Source organism: Calliopsis andreniformis, chromosome 7 (assembly GCF_051401765.1).
Source record: "Calliopsis andreniformis isolate RMS-2024a chromosome 7, iyCalAndr_principal, whole genome shotgun sequence".
Classification (NCBI taxonomy): Eukaryota; Metazoa; Arthropoda; class Insecta; order Hymenoptera; family Andrenidae; genus Calliopsis; species Calliopsis andreniformis.
The window spans coordinates 3,241,537-3,269,070 of NC_135068.1; the positions used below are offsets into that span (position 1 = coordinate 3,241,537).

A 27,534-nucleotide genomic window follows, 5' to 3' on the forward strand; every position below is an offset into this window, starting at 1 on the left:
AAAATAGACATTATGATACTGCATATATTTATATTTATAGTTTTTAGTATTATTTACAGTCTTCTACCATTTGCAGTCTTTTAGTATTATTATTTACAGTCTTCTCCTATTTTAGACGTAATTGTTAAGGAAGTATTCCGACTAGGAAGAATAAAGAATTACTATACTGTAATTACAGACCAAGAGTTTTGAAATTTTTCTTGCATGTTTAGTCATTCTTCAAGATAACACAGAATAATTTTCATGCAATTCTTTTTATTATTACATGCTTGAGTTATTACATGTTTCTCGCAGTGTATCGTTCTGAATGGCTGTCACGAGTCACGTCGTTGCATTCATCTGAAGTAGCAGAATCAAAGATAATCTTAATCAGTATGAGTGTAGTCATCGTCCAAGCTAAAATTCAGCAAAGAAAGTGTATTTTAGTAACACAGCTATCAGGTAATGTCAGAATCTTCTTTTTGACATAGATATTTTGTTTCTTCAAACGATAAAAAAAATTGTTGTTGACATTGACATAATTCTAGTTCGGAGAATAAAGGATCATCTATTTTACATATATGTATGTAAAATTTGAAAGAAATTGGTTAAACCATTATTGTGTTATCATAACAGGCATTCAAAAGGATGTAGGTACTGAAAACACGCAATTATTTAAATAATATGAAAAATAATTGCATGAAAATAATCCTATGTTATCTTAAAAAATAATTAAGTATGTAAACAAAATTTCAAAACTCTTTGCCTGTAATTACCTCTATACAGGGTGAGTCACGCAACTGTATCATCTGAATTTTCTTGTAAACTATTTGTTGTATAAAAAAATGTTTCAAATGAAAGTTGTTTGATATCGAGAGAAGCATACCAAAGAGGTGTATAGTGTCGATACCAAATAACTTTCGTTTAAAGCATTTCTTTCTAAATGAATAGTTTACAAGAAAATTCAGGAGATAAAGTTGCGTGACTCACCCTGTACAATAATTCTTTATTTTAGAAATCGTGCAAAATCGACATGTCCAAATGTTAACACCTTTTTCAGAATGTTATTTGGTAACTAATGAATAAAAAAGAACTGTTTAGTGTATAGGGTGATTCAAAATAACTGGCAATGACTTTCCAGCTTATAGTTTCACAAATTTTAATAAAACTATTTTCAGTAATTAGTATTACAACTAGAATGCAGTGTTTCACAAAACATTTGAAATTGCCATCTTTATAATTAAAACAAACAATAAGACACTTTAATATTTTTTATTATATTCACACACTGTTCCATAGTTATTTCATTGCAAGCTTCCTATAAAGCCTTTTTAAGTTACTTCACAGTATTGTATCTTAAAGAAAAGGCTGTTTGCTTCAGTATCGACCACGCAGGGTAGTATTACGCTCCAAATATTGCTGTGTTTATAACTGTTTTTGTAGTGTTAATACTTTCCTCTTTTATCCACTAACCGATAAAAAGCGATAGGTATTATAGGGTTCGATAAGTCAAATTATCCCGCCATATCTCGAAATAACGTGTACACACACATCGCCATGTGTCGGGAGTCAGAATAAAGATCTGTGGCTCTATGATCCATCAGAAGACAGTTAATGATCAGCGAAGATAGACTCGTTGAGTATTTGTATGATCACGTGTCCCAATGGGAGTAAACATTAACAAGGAAACAGAATATCCAAAATACTAAAAAAGGGACGACCGTAAGAATGAGGAAATAATCTTGTAAATCGACATATTTGTGGTATGAATATATATATATATACACATATATGTATATATATTCTGAATTAAACGAATTAAAATTTTACAAGGTTCTCGTCTTTTTTTTTTTTTTTTTTTTTTGACGGTTGTCTTTGTGGCGAGTCGTAGTTTTATGAGTCCAGTAAAAAAAGATTCATTTTAATATTACGGTTGTTCAAAGTAAGGGCTCGAATCTTAGAGGCTTTATATTACACACAGGAGGAATAAAAACTATCAAATCAAAATAAATTCTGAAAACAATCCTTTGGGTGGAAATCAACTTTTATTACTTAAGAACATTCAATATCGTAGGTCTTCGTGACGTATTGAATATAAACATAGGAATTGGTTTAGAAGTACCCAGACATATTAACTCAAGCTTGTTAATGCAAAATCATTACCAATATTAATACTTAACTAATAAGTTAGGGTCACGACATTTATTGTAGGTCACTTACTTATAGCTGTATAAAGGGTTCCATACACGATCAGGCTCGAGACATGCCTCATGAGTCGGTATCATTGAGTCTTGAGAGACATGAAACGTTCCTTTCCTCTATTTCGCTAAACTAAACATGTTTTATCTTTAGGCTAAATTCAGTGTTTTTGATGTATGTGACTTCCGTAATTATATAAGTGAACATATGTTTAACTTTTTTGGTATTAGAACCAGTGTTCACGTCTCAGTATCCATCTCGATATAATTTCGTCGTTGCAATACCTGCACTGCAAGGACGACATCTCATTCATGCGACCGATGACATATCAATTTGTATTCATGTCACTATCAAAATATGTCAGAGAATTGCGGTTATGTCATTAAATGTTTAGGTTGGTAATACAGAGGAAAAGGAGATCTCATGTCTCCCAAGACTCGATGATGTTGAGTCATGAGGAAAATCTCGAGCCTGGTCGCATCGTGTATGGAGCTCTTTATTAAATACCAGTAAAATATTTATAGTAGATAATAAAAAAGTGAAAAGCTGGAAACTTTCTGTTTACTATTATTAATCATTTTTAATAATGGAGTGGCAGTAATTCTACCACACTATGTCATAATACTGACACCAAACCAGTTAGGGGTTAAAAAAGATTTCTTCACAAAGGCAAACGTAGTACAGTAGGACTTGGATTAATTGAATATCTATTATCCAAGCACCTATTATTGAGACAATTGATTACCCGAATAATAATCAACGGTAAAGAGAAACAAATACATAGCACCTGTGACTGAAAATGATGTTATCGAATGGCCTAAAAGTGATGACATGGGTGATGTAATTAGTTAGGAAATCATTGAACGAATTAAAAACAGATTAAAGAGCAGAAAAAACGGTGGCGATGTTTTCGTAAACAGAGAATTACGATACAATTTTATTGATCAGTACTGTACTGTATCTAAAATCAGTTTTAACGTGCACAAGCCTCGAAACCTCCTGACTATCCGAAAGACTGAGGTTTTGTTGATGTTTCTTAACAACACACACTAAGAACGCAAACTTCCTTCTTGTCACAGTGAATATCATTACAATAAACAACAGCACATACTTGTCACGATGTCGTATGCAATGTCACGACAGTAAATATAAGTTCTAAGTAGAAAAATTCTTATTTTCATAGCAACATTTTAGAAAGAAGTGAAATCTAGTTACAAAATTGTTTCACCTTCTAAATATTATAAAGAATATTTAGCTTTTGATATTTTGTACGTTTATGTTCAATATATTATACAGAGTGTCTCAGTAAAAATCACTGTTCTGTAGAAGGAATCACTCAACATAGGTTAAGGTCATTTCTGTTTTTTTACATTTACTTCTCATGAAAAACATTGATAGATATGTTGTAAAACCACAAGCACGATTAATTACACATATAATACATGTTTTATTTCGAACATTAAATCTAAAGAAAGTAAATTTATTTATTATTCTTAATCCCTCTTGTATAACCTTAACTGAGCTTGTTAAAAGTATTTGTATTCGCCTTCAGAGCTATTATCAGATGCTAGCCAGAAAAATGCATGCTGTACTTCTCTTTCTTAGGTACTGCAATTCCCATTAAATGTATGAAGATCCACAATCTGGTACTGACTTTTATTATCATGTGAAAATATACCTTAGCTGCTTTAGTAATTTAGAGAAACATGAGAATAATGATAAAAAAAAAATATGTTAGCAATGACATCATAAATTACTGATTTTATTACGAAACGAGCTTACATAAAAGATATAAATAAATATTCATTAAAAATGTAACATATATCACAGGAGGAAATATTATGTATTTGCAAAATTACGTATGAAACTCATTAAGATTTGTAATTTCATTAACGTCGAAACATAAATAACGTTAGAACGTTGTAAATAGTGTTGCAACTACTGCGGAAACATAAACTGTCAATTAAATCCTTTTCCATTCCCTCATCAATGTACTCAATTCATGCAATAAAACAAGTACAGCTCCATGTGGGATCACTGTGACTAATAGAAATGCTGAAAAAAGACACTTCACGTGTCATAAAGATAAAAGGGAAGTGTAGCAATAGTTGGTACAATATACAATTAAATGTTGAGAATTTATTATTTACAATATAGTAAATTTTTTGTGAGAGTTTAACGTCGCATCGACGTTATATGGGTTCGTTCATAGTTTATCCAATAGATTTGATTCTATGAAATATTTAATCGTATATTTTATATGTTTCTGTAATGTTAGCGTAGTATCTGAGTTAATCCCATGTTTCTTCCTTTGGATTTTAAATTTTCTGCATTCAGATAGAAGATGATGTATCACTATGGGCATTTAGCAGCCATTGCAATAGTGTGGTTCTGTTTGGTCGAGTATACACTCGAATAAGAAATATATACTTGAGTAAAAAATATGTCTAAAAGGATGAAATTAAATACAACCAATTTTAGAGAAAATATAACAGGAAAAAACTGAGATGTAATATTTACACTTAACTACTTGCAATATCAACACAAATCATCTGTTTCTCAAATTTTTTGCGACAAACACTGTATAAATATACAATTAAGAATATCTTAGAAAAGTGTACAATTGTGACTATACTCAAGGAATTTTTAAACGTAGGAAAACTCTTTAATATTCAGAATAGACATAGTTTTTCCTTTAAAATGGGATTAATTTTTCTTCAGTCAAGGTGATCTCGACGTTTATGATGTTTAAGGAAAGGAAGATGTTTTAAAAAAATAACAAGATGTTTCTTTCTTTTCTCTAAGCTTATGATTTCCAAAAAATATTAAGATCTTTCTTTCTTTTCTACAAGCTTATGATTTACACGTTTAAAACAGTATTTTCTCATGTGCAACTTACTGCTCTGCTATGTAAGTACAAATATGAAGCACGTATGTAAATCGATTCTGTCCAAAATGCTGTTCCCATACAAATAACTTATGTCAAGTAACTCTTACAAAGTTAGACCTAAGGTGGGTAACCACCAGATTCGCTATGCTAATGTCTAAAACATTTTACAATGTTTCTAAATACCTCTTTAGTGAAATTATCAAATTCCTCATGAAGTTTAGAGTCTTATTTGATGCTTAGAATACTAATGTTATTTTACAGCTTTAATTATTAGTTCATGAATTTTTCATAAGTGAGGAATTTGAAAACACTGGCGAAATTGTAGTCACCTATCTTACTTAAAAATATGAAAAAAGGATACAAATGAGGAATTTCCTTTCGTAAAGAATATAAATCGAAATTAAACGTGCATATATTGATTAGTCCCTTTTCCAGTGCCACTTTGTCAATACACTCGCAATCAGTCCCAATGCACGCAACGCTAAACACGAGCTTGACTCGAATTTGTGAGTCTAAAGAGCTGGAAACCGTGTCTCTGTTGACGAAAATCAGCATCAGTAAACATGGACCTTTCATATGCGAGAATGTAGCATCACAGGTACTTTTTCAGTGCACCTCGAGAACCTACTGTAGATAAGCTTTAAACGCATACATCTTGTAGCAAGTTCATTGACTTATTAACAGAGTCTAATCTTAACAGAATCTTCTAGTATAGAACTTTCAAAAAACTGTTTTCCCTTTTTTTATATTTCCTTAAAGTCTGAAATCTTGAAAACGTGCTCCCGAAATGTTATGCTAAGATTTAGGAAAGTAACGATTTCAGACGAATTTCATGAGTACCATTATTAGGTATACTCAGTAATCCAATCAATTATTATAAAATTTTAAGGCTGTTTTTTTAAAGCTTCTACATTAGCTCTTAGCAAGTTAATATAGTAAAACTACAGTATTGTACACATTTGATTTTTGCATCTTCTGTGGACACACCGAGTCCATTTTGTCCGCGACTATTTTTTTTCACGACTCGAAGCTTAAAATAAATCTACAAAAATTCTGGGATATTTATTGAAGTCTTTATTTTAGTGTACCATTGCTACTTGAGTCAAATATTTATAAGATTAATTAGAAAGAAGGCCTTTTCTTTAAAGATGTTCAAGACTGAAAATTCATGAAGCTGTGTTTGTGACATGTTTGCACACATACAAAGTAAATATCCCTTTGTAGACGGTACCACTATCAACGCGATATTTGTAATACCTTTTTTTTAAAGTGAAAATTAATCCATTTCGCAGTATAGCTTTGTTATCTTTCCCTTGAACTGGTACTGACGTGGCGTTTTGACAGTTTTCTGCATTTCTTTCTATGCACTCGATTCCAATGCGTTCATAGTTATACTCGTACTTAATATGAATAATGTTACTGTTTAATTTTTGATCAATCTTTGGAAGAAGTTAGAGATTATTTCTTCGCTGTTTTTAACACAATATAGTTTCATCATTATTGAATATGCTAAGTTGAAAAATTTTGCATTTCTTCAAAAGCTTATAAATAGACATGTGATTATTAGAGAGACTGTTCCTTGTAGTCTTTGTGGAAACAAGGTCCTAAGGATATCAATTTTCGACAGTTTAACGAAGCATATGTCTCTTGGGTACCCATATTCATAAAAAGCAACCCTTTAAAGAACTTAGTGGACTTCTAGTTAGTAATAAGATTTTTATTGTTAATCTTAAAAATTCTTGCGCAGTAAAAGGTCATACATATCTATGGGAACACACTTAATTCACAGTCTCTATTCTTTCTAAATAAGAATAAAGACAAATACTAACTATGTATATATATATACACAGAATTTTGGATTTTACTAACACTCTACCTACCACAACTGGTTAAAGATGTATGTTAATGAGTTTATTTTAGAATTATTGTAGTACAGTTTTGGGTGCCTATAAATAACCGAGTTTCTTCTAAAAGATGATCGAGATTTATGGTAACAGAAATATATTTTGAAAACAGAGTGTTTTGACAACTAACTACGAGACACTATTGCATCCTGACACCCACATATTTCTAGACCTTATGGAGTACGTTACAAAAGTCACATCAAAGTCTAGTAACAGTTATTCGATATGTTATAAATAACAAGAATCGTCGGAACCCTTTGCCAAGTAATCCAAAGACATGTGCAAGGTGATTCGTAAATGCATGTCTCTATTTCAAAGAACGAATCTACACACCAAAATAAGTAAAAAAGCGTCATATGAAAATACGTTTTATATTCCTTACTTTTCGAGTTATGAAAAATTAAATAAAATATTCGAAATGTTCTCATGGCTCAACACTGCCACTATATTTATTTTCATTTGTCATAGAAAAATCTACATACATATGTATTATAGAAATCTACAGAGTGTTTAGCATTTAGTTTTATCTCGGTTTCATTTTTGCCAACTAATGCTTCAAAGAAATATTTATATTTTATGTAAGATAAATGTCCCAATACCTGCATGCTTAAAATGTCAAATGCCCAGTAAGTGAATAACCTAAAACTGCATGTTCCGATACGTAAACTTAAATTATGAGGTCCAGGTAACTGAGTGTATTATTTCATGACACTAGTTTTTATTTTTAATTAGGTGTCCTTAATACATTAAAATTTAAGTCTAGAATTGAATAAAATAAGTGTTATTGTTCAGATACTGTGACATTTACGTTACTTTGCTAAATAAATACTAGAGTCCTTTGTCAAGCATGTGTTTCATGAAAATATTTTAACATTTTTAAAACATCCAAGTCCACAATCCATTCGTTGCTACATCTTGATAGTGAGAGATAATGGACTTAAATAAGGTTTTGATTTCGATTGATATGTTTTCTTTATTTTAAAGTTACACAATCTTTACGTTACAAACTCGTCACTATTCACCTTATCTTTTATTGTCGCTATTATTTTCCTATTTTCTCAGATTTTTTCCTTTCATAAGGAAATGATGATTCATTAATGCATAAATTAACATTAAAAAATTCTTTCTTCTCTTCTCTCGATTTCTGTAAACTCATTGTTTCTAATGAGTTGGATGACTATGTAACGATTACTAAATGTATTATGTAATAACTGCAGTATCTATTAATAATTAATAAAAGCGATTAAATTAAATAACATTAATGTTTTTAATGGAAAGAGAGCAAACAGTTAATCCTATGTAAAGGTGAGACTTCAAAAATTCGTATGCGACATATCATGTGACAAATGCCTAAAAAGAAACAGTAAAAATTATGAGCTGACTATTTTACCTAAGCAAATGTAGTATTATTAATGACAAACAAGAAAATGGAACAAATGATTTATTTAGTAGAATCTTGTAATTATACTAATACCCAGGATTTTTTCAACATTCGATATTCTAAAACTATTTTTCCAGCTAAACAGATTTCTCAAGATAAATGCTTTTACCAGTTTAGATAAATCGTGTTAGAAAGATGAATTAGTCATGTAAAATTTCAATAATTAAAGAGTGAAAATGAAAAAGACTGTAAGTGTCACTTTAAAAAAAGGTTTTTTTCCATAAAAAGGATGTTAACACGAAAGCTAATATCAGTCAATTGTGTTCCACACAACTTCAGTTTTGCACTTATAGCCTTTTTTATTTTCACTCTTCATTTACAGAATTGCAAAAATAGTCATACATACTTAATTTCAAAAGAAAGGAATTATATTTTTCATTCACCGTGGCACAGAATTAAGAAATTTTCCGAAATAAACCAGTAGTACTAACATTAAAAGTAAAAATCTAATGTTAAAATTGTGTCTACCTATAAGCAAAAAATAACAAAATGAAATATCAAGCTTTTATTTTGGATATTACTATACGGGTTCAGTCATAAAATTGAGACAGATTATATTTTTATTTTGATTAAAGAGAAAAGGAAAAAAAGATAAACTTGAATGGTATGTACGACTTATCAAAAATTTGAAATACCTCGCGAAATATATACTTTTTAAACATTGTACTTAATGCCTTTTTGCACAACATTTTCTCTGTAGATTTTTTCTATTTTTTTTACTACATTTTTTCAGAAGTGCAACAATAGTAACCTAACCTAAAAGTGATCTAACCAAATTGGTGATATACCTATTTTCAATTGGTATGACTCACTCTGTAAAACGACGTATCTATGAGATACGTGTTTCACTGCATTTCATTTAACAAAATATACGTCAAATTCGTAGAATGAGCCGTCAAAAACGCATTATATGCATAGTTGGCTAAGGGGCATTAACTCATTTGATGGCTCGCTAAATGAGTCCATAGTTCCAGTCTTTACATAGATAAATGAAAAGATTTATTGGTCTGACGCAATATCCCTTAAAGACATGAAATAATGATAGTTTCCGAGATACACTGGAAGTGTTAATGGCGACTTTACAAATTAACTTGAGATGCAATAAAACAGCAATAACGATAATAATGGTAATTATAATAATAACAATTATAGGCACGAAGAAGCCGAGAGAAGCTGAGTTATATTACCGCTGTTAAAAACACCATTAACATTCACATTATACATGCTTATGAAACAATTAAATAAACAATGGCACAAAAAATATTCTATTGAAATTCATATGTAAACGTAAGTATCGCACGTTAACAAGATGAGCTGTGACAGAATTTGAAAAATTAATTTTTTTACTGATGTTACTTGACCTTCTGTGTTTCTACTGACATAATTATTTACATGATAACCATTCAAAATAGTAAAAAATTCATTTTGTTTTGTACTAACTGTGTTTTTACTGACATGACTGTGCATATACATGATAATTCTTAAAACAGTGTTCTTAACTATGATCATCAGTCTGTAGCAGCATTAGAAATTTTCAGCTGCATAAATAGCTTATTGGTACAGTGCTAAGAAAAGAGAGGTTTAATATTTACAAAACTGCAGAAATATAACACTAAAACTACAAAGTCATCCCAATGACGAGTACGACTATACCTGTTGCATGCACGCAACACTTAATTCAATTTCTAAAGTCGTTACGTATGCTTTATTGAAGATTTAATATCAAGACTCAACTGGTAGGTTGGTGTCTAAAATGTGTTAGTTTCTGAAATCTTCAGCTTCAAAATAAACCTAATGCTCTCGTAAGTTTCGCGCAAGAATAACATTTTCAGTAGGTTCGAGGGAAGTCATGTCACCACATCAGAGATAAAGAAGTAGGTATTAGAAATAGGGAAATACTCTCATGGATGTCATTGGTTATTAAAAATTTTGGTCATTTTTATTGGAAGCTTCATTTCTTAGGTTGTTTCTACTTGATAGATGAATTCCCTACAGCTAGGGTACAAAATGGTCAACCTAAATACCTTTCCGACATCGAGACAAAACTTTCATAAATTCTTTACGATAGCTCATGGCGTAATAAACCTATTGTCCCAAAAGTTATAAATGCTAAGTCACGTTCTGTAACAAAAGGTTAACACTTGACAGAAGAGTTGACAATAAAAAGCTATTGGTAGATAATAGGAATATGCAAAGATGGATTTAGAAACAAATCTTAAACGCGTGTGTCACGCTATGATAGTGCTATAAAAATTTACAAACGTGGTGATTGTTTAAAAAGTAGTCCACATCATTGATTTCAATGACCTTGACACATATGATTAAGATTAATATTTTAAAAAACTGTTTTCTATACATGTAAGCTCCGTTTGGTCTTAATTTCCGAAGTATTTGCAAAACATTGTATTGTGTTCATAGTTAACACCAGTTGGTGTGTGTGAGATATTGGGTGCATGATTAACATTAGGTAGTGTGTGGAGGAATATAGGATGCATGGAGCATGGAAATGAAATATAAAACATCCCTTCAGTGATCGAAATTAGAATGATAGAAATGGACTGTCCCAAACTTTCTAATTTAAACTTTACTTGCTCCACCCCAACTGTAAGAGATATTAACCCCACCTAATATTAACTAAACACCCAACATTCCACACACACTATTTACTGATAACAATACACTCGAAATCCCACCCACAGCACCCAGTGTTAAGCATGCACCTAACAAAGTTTGCGAATATTTCGAAAACTAAAGCTGAGTGACGGTGTTGTTGGGAGCCCAGAAGCTGTCAGTAAGACTATACAAGGGCAAGAGGGATGCTCAGTTAGCTGCAAATAGTACTAATAGGTGTGACCAATTCGGCCAACAAGGGAATACGTGTGTGCCACTTTTTCGTTTTTTTCTGCAAAATCGATCAGATCCACTGACAACTTCGCCCAACAGTACAGGGAAAAGTTGTTCAAAATGTTGACCTTGATAACACGTTTCAAGGTAATCGAAATCGGTGATGTGAACCATTTTTTAAATAATTAACCGAACATTATTCATTCCTCAGTTAACATTAAGTAGAACTAAACAAAATATGCAAACAAAAACCTGTTTTTTGTGCTTCATGAAAATAATCTACCTATTATATTAATATATTCTGTCTACGGTTAAAAATAGACCCTAGTCCCTAGTAGATCTAGTATTAATAATGGTGTCCTTCATTTTCTATTATATAGAACCAGGAAATTCCATGAAATACTAGTAGGTATCACAGGTTATACGACAGCTACGAAAGTAGTCGCTGGACCGTGTACGCGAGGTTAATTGAGAAGGCTAAATCGACCTTGTGCCTCCTTGTAGGTGAATAAAGTGTACAAGACTGTAAACTAACCACCTTGAATTTCGGATACTTGGGCGTGGTTCTGGAGTCACGTACCCACCGAATGTAAGAACAATATTAGAGAAAAATACATGCTAGTCTTGTCCAAGTACTTGAAATTCAAAGCAAGGCAGAGCTCATTTTTTCAAATCAAGTATTCGATTATCCAAATAGGTCGTATGTTTGAACAAGCTTACAAAAATTCAATCAGCTCGAATATTTGAATTACTTGGTTGCAATCAAGCTTGGATGCTTTGATATCTTTCTTAAATTTCTAGGATATTTGATCATTCTTGACTTTGTCCAAGCTTTTCTAAATTATATCTAAATTTAATTATTAAAATTGAATGTTATATTTATGTAAGAATATATAATCAAATTTATTTTGAATAATCAAGTTTGCTTGGATAATCAAATTTACTTAGATAATCAAGTGTACTTGAATAATTAACCTTACTGGAATATTCCAATACTTAATTTGGTTTAAACAATTCAAACTTAACTTAGCTCAAATTGTATTTTCAAGCTATTTGGACATCTGTATAATGTAGCCAGTAATCGACAGTACATAACCGAATCATTGACACTTTCCATCAGTTTAAGGTAGTTATAAGCCATCTATGTTACTCAAATGGGAGTTCTTTAATGATGACATCGTGATAAGGATTTTTATTTTATAAATCACGCACGTGTTCAATGTATGGAAGTAAGCTCACAGGAAATGCGACCATAATCTTATTTTTACATTTCATATCGGTACATTTATTGTACAGGTGTTGCATTCATATAAAGACGTGTAGTTCGAACAAGAGAAAAAAAATTGTGTACATTTCAGCAGTTAATAAACGATAAATATAAAAATGGTATGATAGCTTGTAAATTATAGTAATAATTTTTAATACTGTTACAGTACATATATTGAAGAAAGTTAAATATTTATATAAATGTGTTAAAATCTAGTATAGTGATAATTCAAACTCATAATATAAATTTTTGCTATGAATTTATTGTGGTTAAAAGAAGCACTGCATTACTGTTTCCTTAACGTTTTAGACTATCGAGACTCTTAACCAATTACTCCTTTATAGCGATTAAAATATAATTACACTCCATAACCTCTTTTCTTGGTTATGTTATCGTCTTCCTTTATTAATTTTAGTAAAACATTAATAAAAACAGCAATGTATCCTATTTTTATCTTACTATAGATTATTGATACATGAAGGTTCTCAAACTGAACTGAACCACTGATCGACTGGTATAATTTCATACATTTTCTTCAAAATATACAGTTTTCACTGTTATGGCTTAGCTGATCAATCAAAAATAACTCTAATTAGTGTGCAATGTTGCATAACATGAGCAAGTACACATGTATAGTGAAACACCACTAAGCACACACCAGTACAATGGCATTAAACCCTCTGAGGAAAGTAACTGCAGTGTTGCCGAAATGTCAGAAACACTTTTCCAAAAGAAATGAAAATTCGTTCCCAGATTCTACGAACTGTTGCATTAAGAGCAGTCCCATCTACATATGTGAAATTTAAAACCACCTTCATAATAGTGTATTGGAAGATGAGAAACTTAACCTTTTTGAGAAGTTAGAAATTATTGTACAAGCCAACCTTACATGTAGGAATCAAAAATAACGAGAGATGATAAATGATTATGAACTTTGAAGGATTACACTACTTTGGAGACCTGAAGAATTGCGTAACTTAATTTTTTTATTTTTTACGAAAAACTAGCCATTGCAATGAAATTCCTATTGCGTACTTAAAATTTATACAATATAAATTTTATATTGCTTAGAAAAAAAAATATTAGATATTCTCTTGACACTTAAGATGTGGATGACACTTAAAAAAGTAAAATTCGCTGGTTAACACGATTTCTCTATTACGATTTATCCGAAATAAATAAACCAAGCCTATGTTTAAGATGAGTAATATCCCTATACCATATCACAGAAGATTTAAAAAATATTGCAATTTTGGCTTTTGGCACAAGTTTGAAAGAAAAAGCTGAAAAAATTTAACCGTTTTTTGTTCATAAAAACCATTTTATTCAAATAAAATGAAAAGTGGTCTATAGTCTACGTCAAAGCGAAAGTGTCCGCTTTAAAAATAAATTTGTTTTATTCCAGATAAGTCGTAATGGAGAAATCCTGTCGACCAGTAAATCTCGTTCTTTCAGAGGAATTATTTTTACTTCCAGACATGTCTTCACTGAAAATAGATTTTGCAACGTTCGTTTTTCTATATTTATATTTCTTATAATATAAATCTGTATCATATTTCAAACTTTTTTCTATGAAAAAATTGCTAAATTAGCTATAAAGTTAATTCAGAACGTAAGTCTCCTGCTGTAATTCCTGTCTTAAATGTTTATAAAAGCATTACATATATACTTCTAACATTGATTTTATAAAAGTGGTACCACTCAAGACACAGTTTAAGCTGATTAAAGAAAATTATCTCTAAATTCTACACCTGAATTTTTTATGCAGGTAGTATTCTTAAAATTAGTCGATGTATCACGTCACGTTTCGTATCATTTTCATCAGGAAACCACCGGAAATGCGTTACTATCACTTTCATTTAATAAGAAATACAGAACTCAATATTCTTGCTTTCGTATTTATGACTCTAACTGTTCTCGAATATCAAGCGTTCTCGAGGAAGGGGCTTAGCTACGCAATATTGTATTGTATCTTTTTTCTATAATTTGCAAAGGAATTTTAATTTGAATATGACGCCATTGCGCGGAGGAAACATTGAATGCATTATTTGTATACACAGGCAATAGACGTACATTACACATCATTTTTACTATGTATATAATGTATACAATATGATGTACAATATAATGTATACATATGTATACAAATATTGAATGCATTAAATAGCTACATTATTATACTATAACCTAATAGTGTAATGAGTAGACTGCGAATGTTTATGCAAATTCTTATTTTTATTCACACACATTGAGAAATAGAATTTAACTAAAGACTTGCGTCCGAAAGTTTATTTATCTTTCAGTAATTTCTGCATTTTCTTATATCACATGGATTCTGTACTTTTATGCATATTGAAATTTGCCATAAATGCATAATAATCCGTAGTCGAATACTGAATAATGAGTCAACGTAAAATGTTAGTGTTTTAAGTACAACACAATGTTTAAAACAGAAGCTCTTAAACTGAAGGGTCCAAAAACCTATCAGGCAAGCAAAGAAGAAGGCAAGACATTAGTTAGATACAATTTTCAGATCATAAATAATAATTTTCCTCTATAAAACAAATAACCTATTCAATTATTTTTATATAACATAATTTTAAAGACTCCAGACTATAAATTAGTTGGATACCAAAGAAATCCCTTTTTTAAGTCTCATAGATCTCGTTGAAATCAAATCACGCATGCATGTACATACAACGAGGTTAACTGTAAATGTTAATTGTAGACATTGTTAGCAAAGAAAACACTCAATTATAGCCTACACTGCTACAAAGAAGATTAACATTTCAATTAGTCCTTAACTAGTATGGTCAATATAATAATATAATTATAATAATATAATATTATAATATATGGTAGAACTACTGTCCTTTCTTTATCGAAGATGATTAATAATATTATACTATCTTTGGCAAAAATTGTTGACTAAACGCAATAATATGAAGTAAAGTAATTAAAAATTTTATAATTTTTGAAATGTAAAATGCTATCATATCTAACCTCTCTAGCATTCCCATACATTCTATATTCATAGAATAGCATTTTACATTTCAAAAACTACAATATTTTTAAATAATTTCGTACTGCTGCGTTTAGTCGAAAATTGTTTGCCAAAGGTTGTACATCAAATTTACAGCTTTTCAGTTTATTATTGCCTATACATAATTCATCAATGAATTACACAACACATATTAAAAACAAGATAATAACCTAAATGTTATGACTCCACCATAGCAGTTAACCCTTTCGTGGCCTCGAGATTTTTTTCAGAGTATCTTTTATTGCATCTTTTTTATTAATCAGGCTTCCGTCATTCTATACACAGTAACAGAAAAGAATATGTTGTATACATGTACCATTATCCACAAAAGGGTTAAGGATTAAGCATTACCACGCGTACCAATTTTATTATTCCGCGAACAGCTGAGCTTACAATTAGTCTGAAATAGTTGTCCTTGAAATGCGAAAGATCACGATTAATTTCTAGGGCGCGTAAGCTTGTAACGTGGCATGCATTAATAACTTTACTTGAACGACGATGGAAACAGCAACGCTATAAAGTGATTTTGTTTCGCTTAATTTCAGTACTTTCCACAGCCACCGAGGATGTGGGAGATGGGATTCAAGGGCACGATAACGACACCGGTGAGTAAAAGCAATTTCAAACTCACTTCCACGAAGTGACCCAGCAGCTTGGTCTCTCTTTTCACTTTTCAGTCAGATATTCCGTTTTAATCTCGCGAAGATTATAGTGAAGATCGCAACTTCGAGTCAAGATTACTTTGCCTTTCGAGTAATGATCTTGTAACTAATGTAACACTGACCCTTTTCGAGCAGATTTTCGAAGTTTAGATATTTTTTTCTGTGATAAAGTGTTTTGTTTAAACATAACTATAGTACGTATGCAGAAAATCACAATCAGTTAATAGAATCACGATAATGTAAGTGTTAAATGTGAGCAATGTTTTGAAAGTATAATACTTGTTTAACTCGTCTTCAGAAGAAAATTAAGGAAAAATAAATATGTCACAATATACAGATAACACTGATTAAGGTTTATAAATTATGTTTTTTATAGGTTTCTAGTGATAGTTTCGGTAATAGATGTTGCACTGTTGAACGATCGAGCTTAACAGTATTTTGAAAAATTAGTAATTAGTAACCTCACTCACAAAAAAAATACCAAACACGTAAAGTACCTTACAAGAGACATTTATTTCTCCAAGTACTGTACATTCACAGTGTGTATGTAAATATTTCTCACTAAACAAAAACACATTGTAATTCATTTAAAAAAGAATTTTTCTAGAATATAAATAATAAGATATTAATATTTATAGAAACAAGATTCTTTATAAGCAGACCTTGCAAGCTATAGAAACATAATGTCAAATGATCTCGTGAGTTATAAAACCTAACTGAAAACTAGTACAGACTAGATTCAACCCTAATTACAACCTATGCCTATGTCTACGTGAGAAAGGTACAGAAGAGATCAGACAATACCTGACTTTCAAGGTCGAATACCTTTTTGCCCTTCTCGTTTTCCGGATTCTGCCTTGTTCTGACTCACTTGCAGTGATGACCTACTCCAGTGGATAGCGTCTCTCTCGCAGACGAGTACGCTGCCTATAGTATAAAGCTAAGGGGAATATGTACACTCAACCCTCTTATAATAGGGAACTCTAAAAACACAGTTTCAAAATAATACGATGCAAAAATTGCGATAGTTTTCTCGAAACACGATTTCCATATGGCACGTCTTACAAGGAGAGATCACGGTCTGGATGAGCGCTATTTGGATGAGACATGAGTCAAAATGTAGAGATCACGATCTGCATAAGCGCTTTTTGGATGAGACATGAGTCAAAATGTAGAGATCACGATCTGCATGAGCGCTTTTTGGATGAGACATGAGTCAAAATGTAGAGATCACGATCTGCATGAGCGCTTTTTGGATGAGACTTGAGTTAAAATGTAAAGACCAGTAAGCTTATATAAACTGTGGAATATTAGCCATATCTGGCCAATCATGTTCATAAAAAATGACTTCAAACATTTAGACGCCAACACCGCAAACCTCGATCGTTCAACGAATATTTTTCTCTCACTATTTTTAATTTTTTAGGTTTTTATTCCACTTAAAATCATGACATGAAGAACTCTAAAAGTAATATAATGATTTTAGTAAATTTTATATGCAGATTACGAGCCCGCGATGTTGACGTCTAAATGTTTAATGTCATTTTTTATGAAAATGGCTGGTCAGATACGATTAATATTCTATAGTTTATTTATGCTTATTGGTTTTTATACTTTGACTCATGTCTCGTCCAAAAAGTGCTCGACCAGATCGCGACCTCGTTTTGTTAAAAAAATTGGATAGCCCTTATGTAAAATAATATTCGTATAAGGGTTGCATCACACTGTTAGTCTAGCCAGCGGCAAGCTAGCTTCCGCGCCAGCGCAGTGTGAATACTAGCAAGCGGTCACCACCTCAAGCCTATTAGAGGATAGTGTGAAGTAGCTCTAACACGGTTTCGATGCAATACGGAACAAATTAACCGTGTTATAAGAATGCTGACTATATATTTACGTCGAGCGATTCGTCTCCTCCGATGTAGACTGTACAGAGACACTGTACAGAGCTGATAAGGTTGCATGTAAAAAAAATGTGGATCCATCTAGTTACAGTAGATAGAACCGCCTGATTTCACATGCACTTTGAGATGTAACATATTATTGGCCAAACTAATTATAACCGCAAGCTCAATCGATGTATCCTCTATATACGAAAAATTAATATAGATTAAATTAATATAATAGAATTAATTAAATTAATATAGATTAAAATGTGTCCCGAGTGCAACCTTACCAGCTCTGCGCAGTACCTACCAGTTTGCTATGATTGTCTCCCCCTTCTCCACTGGTCTTCATTTCTGATGAAAGAATTATATTCTAGTCAAAGTCCTAACATTACTAGCGCCCATTAAGCTCAGATACAGTATAGTCAACTCGTTGTAATTTTTCTCGGTACATCTTAACGTGGCAGTGAGATGTGAAGTAATCTGACTTCTTGCTATAATTGCAAGGTGCAGTAGTACACACTTAACTTTCAATAGAGCTGCTGTTTCACCTAAATTTTAACGATCCAGCTCTACTATTCAATATCGCGAGATTAATCGAACTCAAATCTACTGAAACGTATTCAAACAAAGTCTCGATCTGTTACGCGAGAACTGTAATGCGATCTTCTAATTTTTTTGGAATTGAAGTGTGCACAACTGTACTTGAAGTAATTTGAATCTTCGTGCTGTATGTCGTTCACGTCTTATTACAGGTAAACCTGTGACTAGACCCTAGAAAGCATCACGTAGAGGTTCGATAGATGTACTTCTTGCTCAGCAGTCTCTATATGAGTATGTCAGCTTTCTCGAAATTCTCCGTATCGAATATTGCTATATTCGGATATAGATGAACATTAGTTCTATTGGGGAGGGAGGGGGGCTGACACAGTCTTAAGATCATGAAAACCTGCCCGACACTTTACCCTCCTAATTGAGATCAAACCCAGATCTATTCCAGATCTAATTGAGGTTAACTTATAGTAGACCTAGCCAAGATCCAGCTGTATCTAAATCGCGTACAATCAAGCTTAAACTAATAATATTTCTAAGCCATAACAAGTTTAGTCTCTTATTATACACTTATATTATAATCTAGTAAAGGTTTATAGTGATAATCAGGAATGGGTTTAATAAACTTTAATTCCTGATTTTATCTGTTATGCTGATATCACGGATCTGGTTTGGGGAATTTCCTATTTCTATGTGACATGTAATAGAGAATGTAGTTCTTATAACAAGATAGTTTTTAAACTTCTTTTTTTAATTAAAACAGCAATAGTTTTTAAAACATAAAGAAAATTTAATTTAGGTCTATCGATGCACTTACCAACACACTTCTACATAAAACTGAATGTTTTAAAGATGTTCATTTTACGTTTATTTTAGGTCTGAACGTCTTATGGACTTAATCTGAACGCCTTAAAATGTTTATTTTAGGTTTGAACATCTTGTAGACGTAACTTGGACATTTTTAAGACATCTTTTGTGCTATCAAAGATAAGCCTAGTCTAGATTTCAATTCAGGTTTTTAAATTATCTCTGAAGTCTAAATTATAGGATAATATTGTCTGAATTGATATAAATTTTAAACTTAGTTGTAGAAGATTGCATTGTATATAAAAAGAAGCTATAACAATAAAATTTCATGACTAACATTGACGAAGCTACATACATGCTGTTCGATTAGATTTATTTTCAAGATGTATTACCTGTCGTACAAATAAAGTATTTAAAATTTTGACGATATCTTGCTATCCGTCAAATGCACAATTCTGCAAGGTTAGAATGCTCGCATACATACCCCTCCACACAACAATTTTAATCCGCGACCGCGATATCATACCATTTGGAGACAAACATCAATCTGTTTCCCCAGACACTGGATTTAATTAATCTTACCACACCGCTAGAAATCATTGTTTATTAATCTGTTCGTCCAATTGTGCACCAACATTCTTTTGTCTACAATCCATCGCTAGAGATTATTTGCGCGCCTTATCGGCGACGTGTAATCCATCAGCTGTACTTTGATTTCATTTCGGATCATAGGCTTTGGATGCGTCACGTATCGCATTTGAAGAAAAAATTCCTCGATAATAAGAAAAATCTCTTTTTTTTATCTTGCCCTCGTTTTGAACCGATCATTCATGACACGGATATGAGATTGCATCGTTTTTATTGTGTCGCTCTCTTGAATACCGTGTCAGCAATTTGGATCGGGCATCGGGGGGAAAAAAGAGCCGCCACATTTAAACTACCACACACGCAGCACGCATTTGGTCCAGGGTCAACTAGTCCACTTCCAAATGAGCGGCAACCGGACTGTTGTTATGTATTTATTTGCCGCTGTCCGATTGATGCGCTCGATTGGCAGACGCTGCGCCATCTACGCGTGACCGTGTGCGGTTTCAATTGAATTATCAACGGACAAGGTTCGCTCTCGCTATCTCGAATATCATGGTCGCGCATTATTTTCAATATTATCAGCGATCGAACGATAACATTTTTTTGACGTCAAAGCGAACACACGATTGAATGAAATGCCTGTGCGAAGTATGTACTTTTACCTGCTTTTGTGCTAGGTCCCATATGTACTCTGCACGAGGGACATACCGGAAGTTGTGATCTCATTTGTACACAATCGAATATCAAATCGGTTTTCTTGGCTTCGTTTGGTATCGAAATTGCTATATTTTTGAAGCTATGATATAATAGTCCTCTGATACAGGTATAATAGTGAAGATTAAAAAGACAATACTAATGTAAAACATGTTTCAAATACATGAGTAAGAAGGCATTCATTTTTATATAATGTGTTTCGTGTATAAATATTCAAACTTCAACCCTCGGAAAGTTGACTGTTTGGAAGTGCTACTTTGTAAATCCAACATGGAGTAGAAAATAACTTGATGGCTAGTAATAATTAGACTGTGGATATTCTTGGTTTATGCAAATTCCTATTTTTATAGGGACAACTAGAAAAATTGTACCTAATTAAAAATTTGTTTCACTCCTGCCACCGAATACTATAAAGTGTGTTAAACTTTGATTATTTTATACATTTTTACATCCAGTAAAATCCTAAAAATATCCAGAAGACATTTAAGTCGCGCATTGTTACAAATCAGTACATCTTTCAGACTTTTAAAATTACGACATTACGTTCATGAGACATTCAGGCCCAAAATGGACGTTTATAAGATCCATAGTAAAAATATTAGGTTAGTGCATAAGCTACGCATCACAGCATAGGTGTTATTCTTCGAAATATGCTGTTATTATTACATACATATATCTTGTAATTGCAAGTAAAAATAAGAAGCTATAACTATGTTTTATAGCATTAAAAAGACATATTTTTGATGCATAAAAAGAAAGAAAAAGTGACGCGTTACGAATTTACACATCAACCCAGTAGTAACTAGACGGAACAAATAGTTACTTTATGGATACAATTAACATGATTGCTTGGCACAGCAGCAAGGTATTGCAAACTATGTAACTGATATCTGCTTTATGAGTCGTTATTTTTATTCAGAGGATAAAACTATCCTTCTGAATATATTATTGCCGTATCACTCATAAGCCAGTGACAGTTTTTACAGGATTGTGAATAGTAATAACTCGCATAATTATGAATCATAATAATTAAAAAATTATAGCGACTGAAGAACTCTTTTTTACTAAATGAATAAATGAATTAAAAACAAGTTTTTTCAAGTTGATATTGCTGCCAGTCAGGCTTGGATTAAAGAGAGGTGGGGTCTATAGTCCCGAGCCTCATGCTTTAAGGGGCTTAACTTTTTCATGTACTAAAATAAATTTCTACAAATAATTAAGAAAAAAATTATTTTCCATTTATTAATGGCTTTTTTTAAAAGTCACATATACTATGGAGCTTTAGAGTTTATTTTGGCCCAAGGATTAAGAGTAGTTGCTTTTTATAAAATGCTATAAATATTATCAAATTAAAAAAGGCTTCTGCCTAAATTTTACAACTCTATATCTCAATTTTATCCGTTAAAGCCTAGAAACTCGTTCGAATTAGTATTCAGACGAGTGATTAGTCAGAATCACTTATAAAGACGTGTTGAACGCCCAGTCATCATGGATCATTTAAACGCCTATAATTGTCAATAGCGATAGAAAGGTTAAAAAAGCTTAACCTATATGGAAATTTTGTAACATCATACATAGATTGCTCTAATATAGCTGTAAAACGTATACTCCTTTATATATATTTGATGCATAACATTTTTCTTTCTTGCAAATTGGATAATTTGATAAAATGTTGAATCCTTTTAAACAACAGTGCAATATTTTTTGTACCTTATAGTATGCAATCTGCAGGAGTATATAAAGTTATATAAATCTATAATAGTATAAATTGTCTATATACAATATTGCTTAATTTATCAAACTTAGGCTTATTCATCGTGTTGTTTTAACTAAGTAATGTCACAATTCTGATGAAGCTTTTTAGTTTTAATAAATTCTGTGCATGCAACTTGCGGTAGAATGTAGAACGTTTTTTATTAAAAGTATAAACAATTATTCGAATTACACTAAATATCACAATGATAACTGTGAAATTTGAACAAAAAAATGATACGAAAAAGTTTAAAAATAAAAATAGAAATTAATTTTAAAAAAATGATATATATTTAACGTTTTGACGTTTTACATGAACAATGAGTAAAAAAATATTCAATACATTCATCAAATATCGCAGCTGTTTGAAACTCTGTACTACATGCTTTACAAAAGTTTATATACTTCTGTTTATCAGTTCTTTAAAAAAATTGAGGATTAATGCAAATTATATGGTTCCATTTATTTACTTATTGCACTAAGAAATTTGTCAATACATTTATGAAATTTATAGTATATACTTTAGATACATATGACAACAAAGAAACGCCAAAATAAATGCAAAAAATATACAAATATACTAAAAATATCTTCGGTTGTTTAACAGTGATCATTTTATATTTTTGTAATATAGTGTTTTTCTTTTTATTTTTGCATTTATCTTGCTTGTTTCTGGATTTCAGGTTCTAATAACATGTAAATAAATCAGTAAAAAATCAGTATTCTTTTAATATAAACTAGTAGCTAACGAGTTCGTAATGAATTAATCAAGATACGTTTCTGAATTCAACTCACATATTATATAATAGTAGGTTTTTAATTTTTTATCTGGGTGAAAAAACAAGTACACAAACCGGTTAGACACAAGTCTTTCGATCTGAATGACTCCAGAAAATTGCTATGAACTTACACTGAGAAAATACTGAACAATTTTTGTTAGTTATACTTTAACTGAATATACTTATTCTTATTATTTTTATTATGTATAGCTACGTAACTTTGAATTGCATTATGATTTTCCCCCATTTTATCAGACAATAATTTTTCTGTTTTCTGAGTTTGCAAATCACATTTATTGTGAGGATAAAAACAGACATATTTCTCAAGGAAGTGTATCTTTTCGTTCATGAACAACAGAAAAAGATACATATATCAAGATAGCGATAGAAAAAAAATTAAATTTGCAATTAGCAACATTGATTAATTTTGTTAATTAATATACTTAGAATTATAGCAAATTATATCTACCTACACCTTACATTGTCATAAAGTATATAAAAGATTGTTACATTCACAATGGATAAAATGAACAAACTAAAAATAATAGATTTTAATTTATAACATTCGACAGAAGAATGAATCAGAAATTCAGAAGGAATAATTACACACGTTTCAAGAGCAAAAATTCAATTTGGAGAAAGCAATTAAGCCTGCCTTAATTCAATATTCGACGTTATTATTCATTATCAAAATAAATTACCCAGCTTCATTTATACGAACAATTTTCCAGACTGTATATCTCTCGAAGGTTTATAGGTCCTTGGAAGATATCCTATTATGGCAAAAGATCTTTTTACCGCGCGGAGCAAACGACGTTGTTGCCATATTTTACATGGCACATAATATGTCTTTGTTGTGATATTCTCTGCCCGAAAAGAAACGAAAAGCTCGAAGTTTTCCTTGAAAAACATACTTCAATCAATTTCTTTTTACGAAATAAACGAGAATAACAAATAACACGAGTGGCTTGACAGCCAAATAACGAGAAGCTTAAATAATGCAAATGGCGTGAAGTGTGTAACACATAGTGTCTGCAAGCAGCTTCGAAAACTTTCCAACGTTGACTCAGACCCGTTGGATGTTAAAAAGTTAATTAGAACACGTTCTCTCAGTGTCATAGTCCGACCTTTCTGTCATGCTTAACGAGATCTTCGGACGAGTGACATTGACAAGAGCTGTATGATGTAAGCAGCATGTTACTCACGCAGGAGACAATAATCCTTATCTTCTAATCCCCCTTTCCTCTCTGGCAGCTGACAGGTGCGCTGACAGAACGGAACTTCCTTAATCTATTGTAGAAAGAATCTATTTGCTAGAAGACCACCCAGAATACATAATTCTTAAAATAAAGTATAATGAATATATTTGTTTCATGGCGAACAAGTTTGATGAAAACTTGTTAATATAAAATAAAAACTAACCAAAAACAGTAGCCAAATAAATAGTAACCAAAAGTTTAAACATAGAACTAAGTTTTCACATATTGCACACGTATTACAAAAATGACATAACTCATAAAGGTATGTTTTTGAGGGGAAGCAAGAAACAATTTAAAGAGTAAATTATTTATTAAATACATAATATTGAATACAGAGTACTTACTAAAAATTATTTTACCTGAATAATTAGTCTAAAAAATAGTTATATGTTACTTGCATTAAATGATTTTCTGGTTATTATTTAAATAATTTGTTATTTACTAATTATTATTTAAATTGCTATTTACTAATTATTATGTAAATAATTTGTTATTTATTCGAAGAGTTTTTTTAATAAATTCTATAATTTTGATCTTTACCTAGTAAACTTATTATAATGAATAGAGATACATTTACCAAACTGATTTATAGCTGTAATTAAAAAATCACGTCTTTTGAGTTGTGTCATTTTTGAAGTACATGTACGATATGTACAGGAATCTGAAAGAAAATACTCAAACGATTGAAAAATATTTATTTTTAATATATATTACAGGTACTCTTTTTAACCCTCGTTCGGCGGACTTTGGGTTCACTTAGACCCTGACTCCGCCACTCGCAGTCATAAATCATAAACAGTCCGCCGTACGAGGGTTAAGTTAAATTAAAAAGACATTGATTTTCATTGTGGATGTATCACAAAGAGTAATGTATTATTCATGAGTTTATGTGCATCTACATATATGTAACTACACATGCCTGGTAATTACGAAAGTAATCTAAGTAAAAAATTTTTAAAAACTGTATTTATTATCAATTTGTTTTTCGCGATTTGGCGAGCTGTTTTCGATTTTTAACTTAGACCATTTCCATAATAAATGATTAGCATAATATATATGTACATGCATAATGAAGGTAAGCATAATACATCAGAAACACTAAAGAAGCTATAACCGAGGAAACCAAAAGTAAAACTGTTTACAGATTATTATTTATTTCAGGGAGTAACATCTATCTTTTTTATTTCCTTTTTTATAATAGGAACTACTAGACTGTAGCAAATCTTTGAGCGAAATTAACTTTTTGAAATTGTTGTATATTAGTACTAAAGAAAAGTTGTAGAAGTATATGAAATTTCTGCTATTAATATCATAAAACGTTATTCGCGAGAAGTTCAATGACCCAAACTTTAAGGTCAAGTTCGACGAGTATGTTATGTTAATGAAGTACCTTCAGACCTTCGTTTATGAGTTACTGAATTTGCCTTGAAAAATAACCTTGTTGTAGTATTAAGAAAATTAGACTATACAATAAGGTAGTCAAAACTTTTATTATGTGCTATTTCTTAAAGTACTATACATTATACAGTTAAAATACTGAAAATGGAGAAAATATTTCAAACGATAAAAAATTGACTAGAGTATCCGTTACGTATATTCCATTAGCTATTATCATCTAGATATATCATCATTAAATTTATTCTAGATATATCATCATTAAATATGAATGATATATCTAGAATAAATTTCGAATGATTTAAGGTCCTTAAAATTCTCACAACGAATTAACTCGCAGGTATACTACCTCACTTATAGGATGATTTAACACTAGAACTACCGAGGTCAGTACATGTCTATTCTTAGGGAAGTGCCAAAATTACTTCCTGAAGAAGTTCGTAAATTACAGAAATGTGATTTTATATTTGTTTAAATCATTTATATCTACATTTCCTCGTTTGCATTCGGCACTAACAGAGGAAATATATAACATTTACAAAGATTAGTACCTATGTACATACATAAAAAAGTAAGCATATAGGTTATCTAGACTTCTTTGGTAATTTAGAGACAAGTATATATAGAAACTAGAGTTTTCTACGCAACGAATTAATTCATTCAACATAACTTCTGCGTATTATCGCACGAGTTAATTAAATGTTCACAGACTACCTACTTTAGTTTTCAGATGTTTAATTAAATCGTTATACGCTACATGAACGAATGTTTACATAACACGTTCGTGTACTGATTTTCATACGGTAGGTTAAGTGGTTATTCTCTTCTTTGTTAGAGCAATTGCATTCAGGAATCAGCCATTGTGTATGATATTTAATCTCACCAATTTTCCTCGCCTGCTCTGACCTTCCCCTTTTTTGTTTTAATTCCTTGCACTGCCCGTCAAGCGAAAGTTGGCAAATTCAACGCAACGAGAATCGAGAATTAGCCACGCATACCTTTGCTGTTTCAAGGTACTACATTTTTTGCATTACCGAAATACACTTCCAGTGTGACGATACTTGTTCCGGCTTTCAATAGTTATCTCCTAATACATGTACGCGTAAGTAAGGATAAGGAATTCTTCGTAAATTATTCGCATTTTCTTATAGTTGAAATAATTACACAATGCATACACTGTATATCTTTTTATTATATTGATACAACAACGTTTGCAAGTGTATTTCACATAATCTTTATGTGAATTACACATAAATTAATTTTAATATATTATCTCTTAATCTTCACAGGAAAGTTTATCTTTGAGCATACGTGTATGTAAAAAAAAAGAAATGACTATGTATTATGTTTGGTTAAGAATAAGTGAAATTTATATCTTATGTTTTGATCAAAAAGCATCGTATTGACTAACACAAGTTTATTATTACCTTGATAATGCATTTGTGTTAGAGCACAAGATATTTTCTGGTCGATTCTGCTTGACAAGTAGAAAAGAGTCACTGAAATTCAAGTTTAACAGAATTTTGCAATGGAATAGATCGACTTAACAGATCAAATTTTTATAATTGTTAAATTC

General features: G+C 31.2%; 1 protein-coding gene across 2 annotated transcripts in view; it reads left to right on the forward strand.

Annotated features, from left to right (window-relative positions):
* The window catches only part of LOC143181892 (uncharacterized), a 161,316-nt gene that overhangs the window by 34,609 nt on the left and 99,173 nt on the right, over positions 1–27,534 (forward strand). For both annotated transcript variants that reach the window (XM_076382569.1, XM_076382570.1), the window contains exon 2: positions 16,113–16,172. In XM_076382569.1, the coding sequence (XP_076238684.1) occupies positions 16,113–16,172 (60 nt within the window). The remainder of the gene's footprint in view (positions 1–16,112; positions 16,173–27,534) is intronic.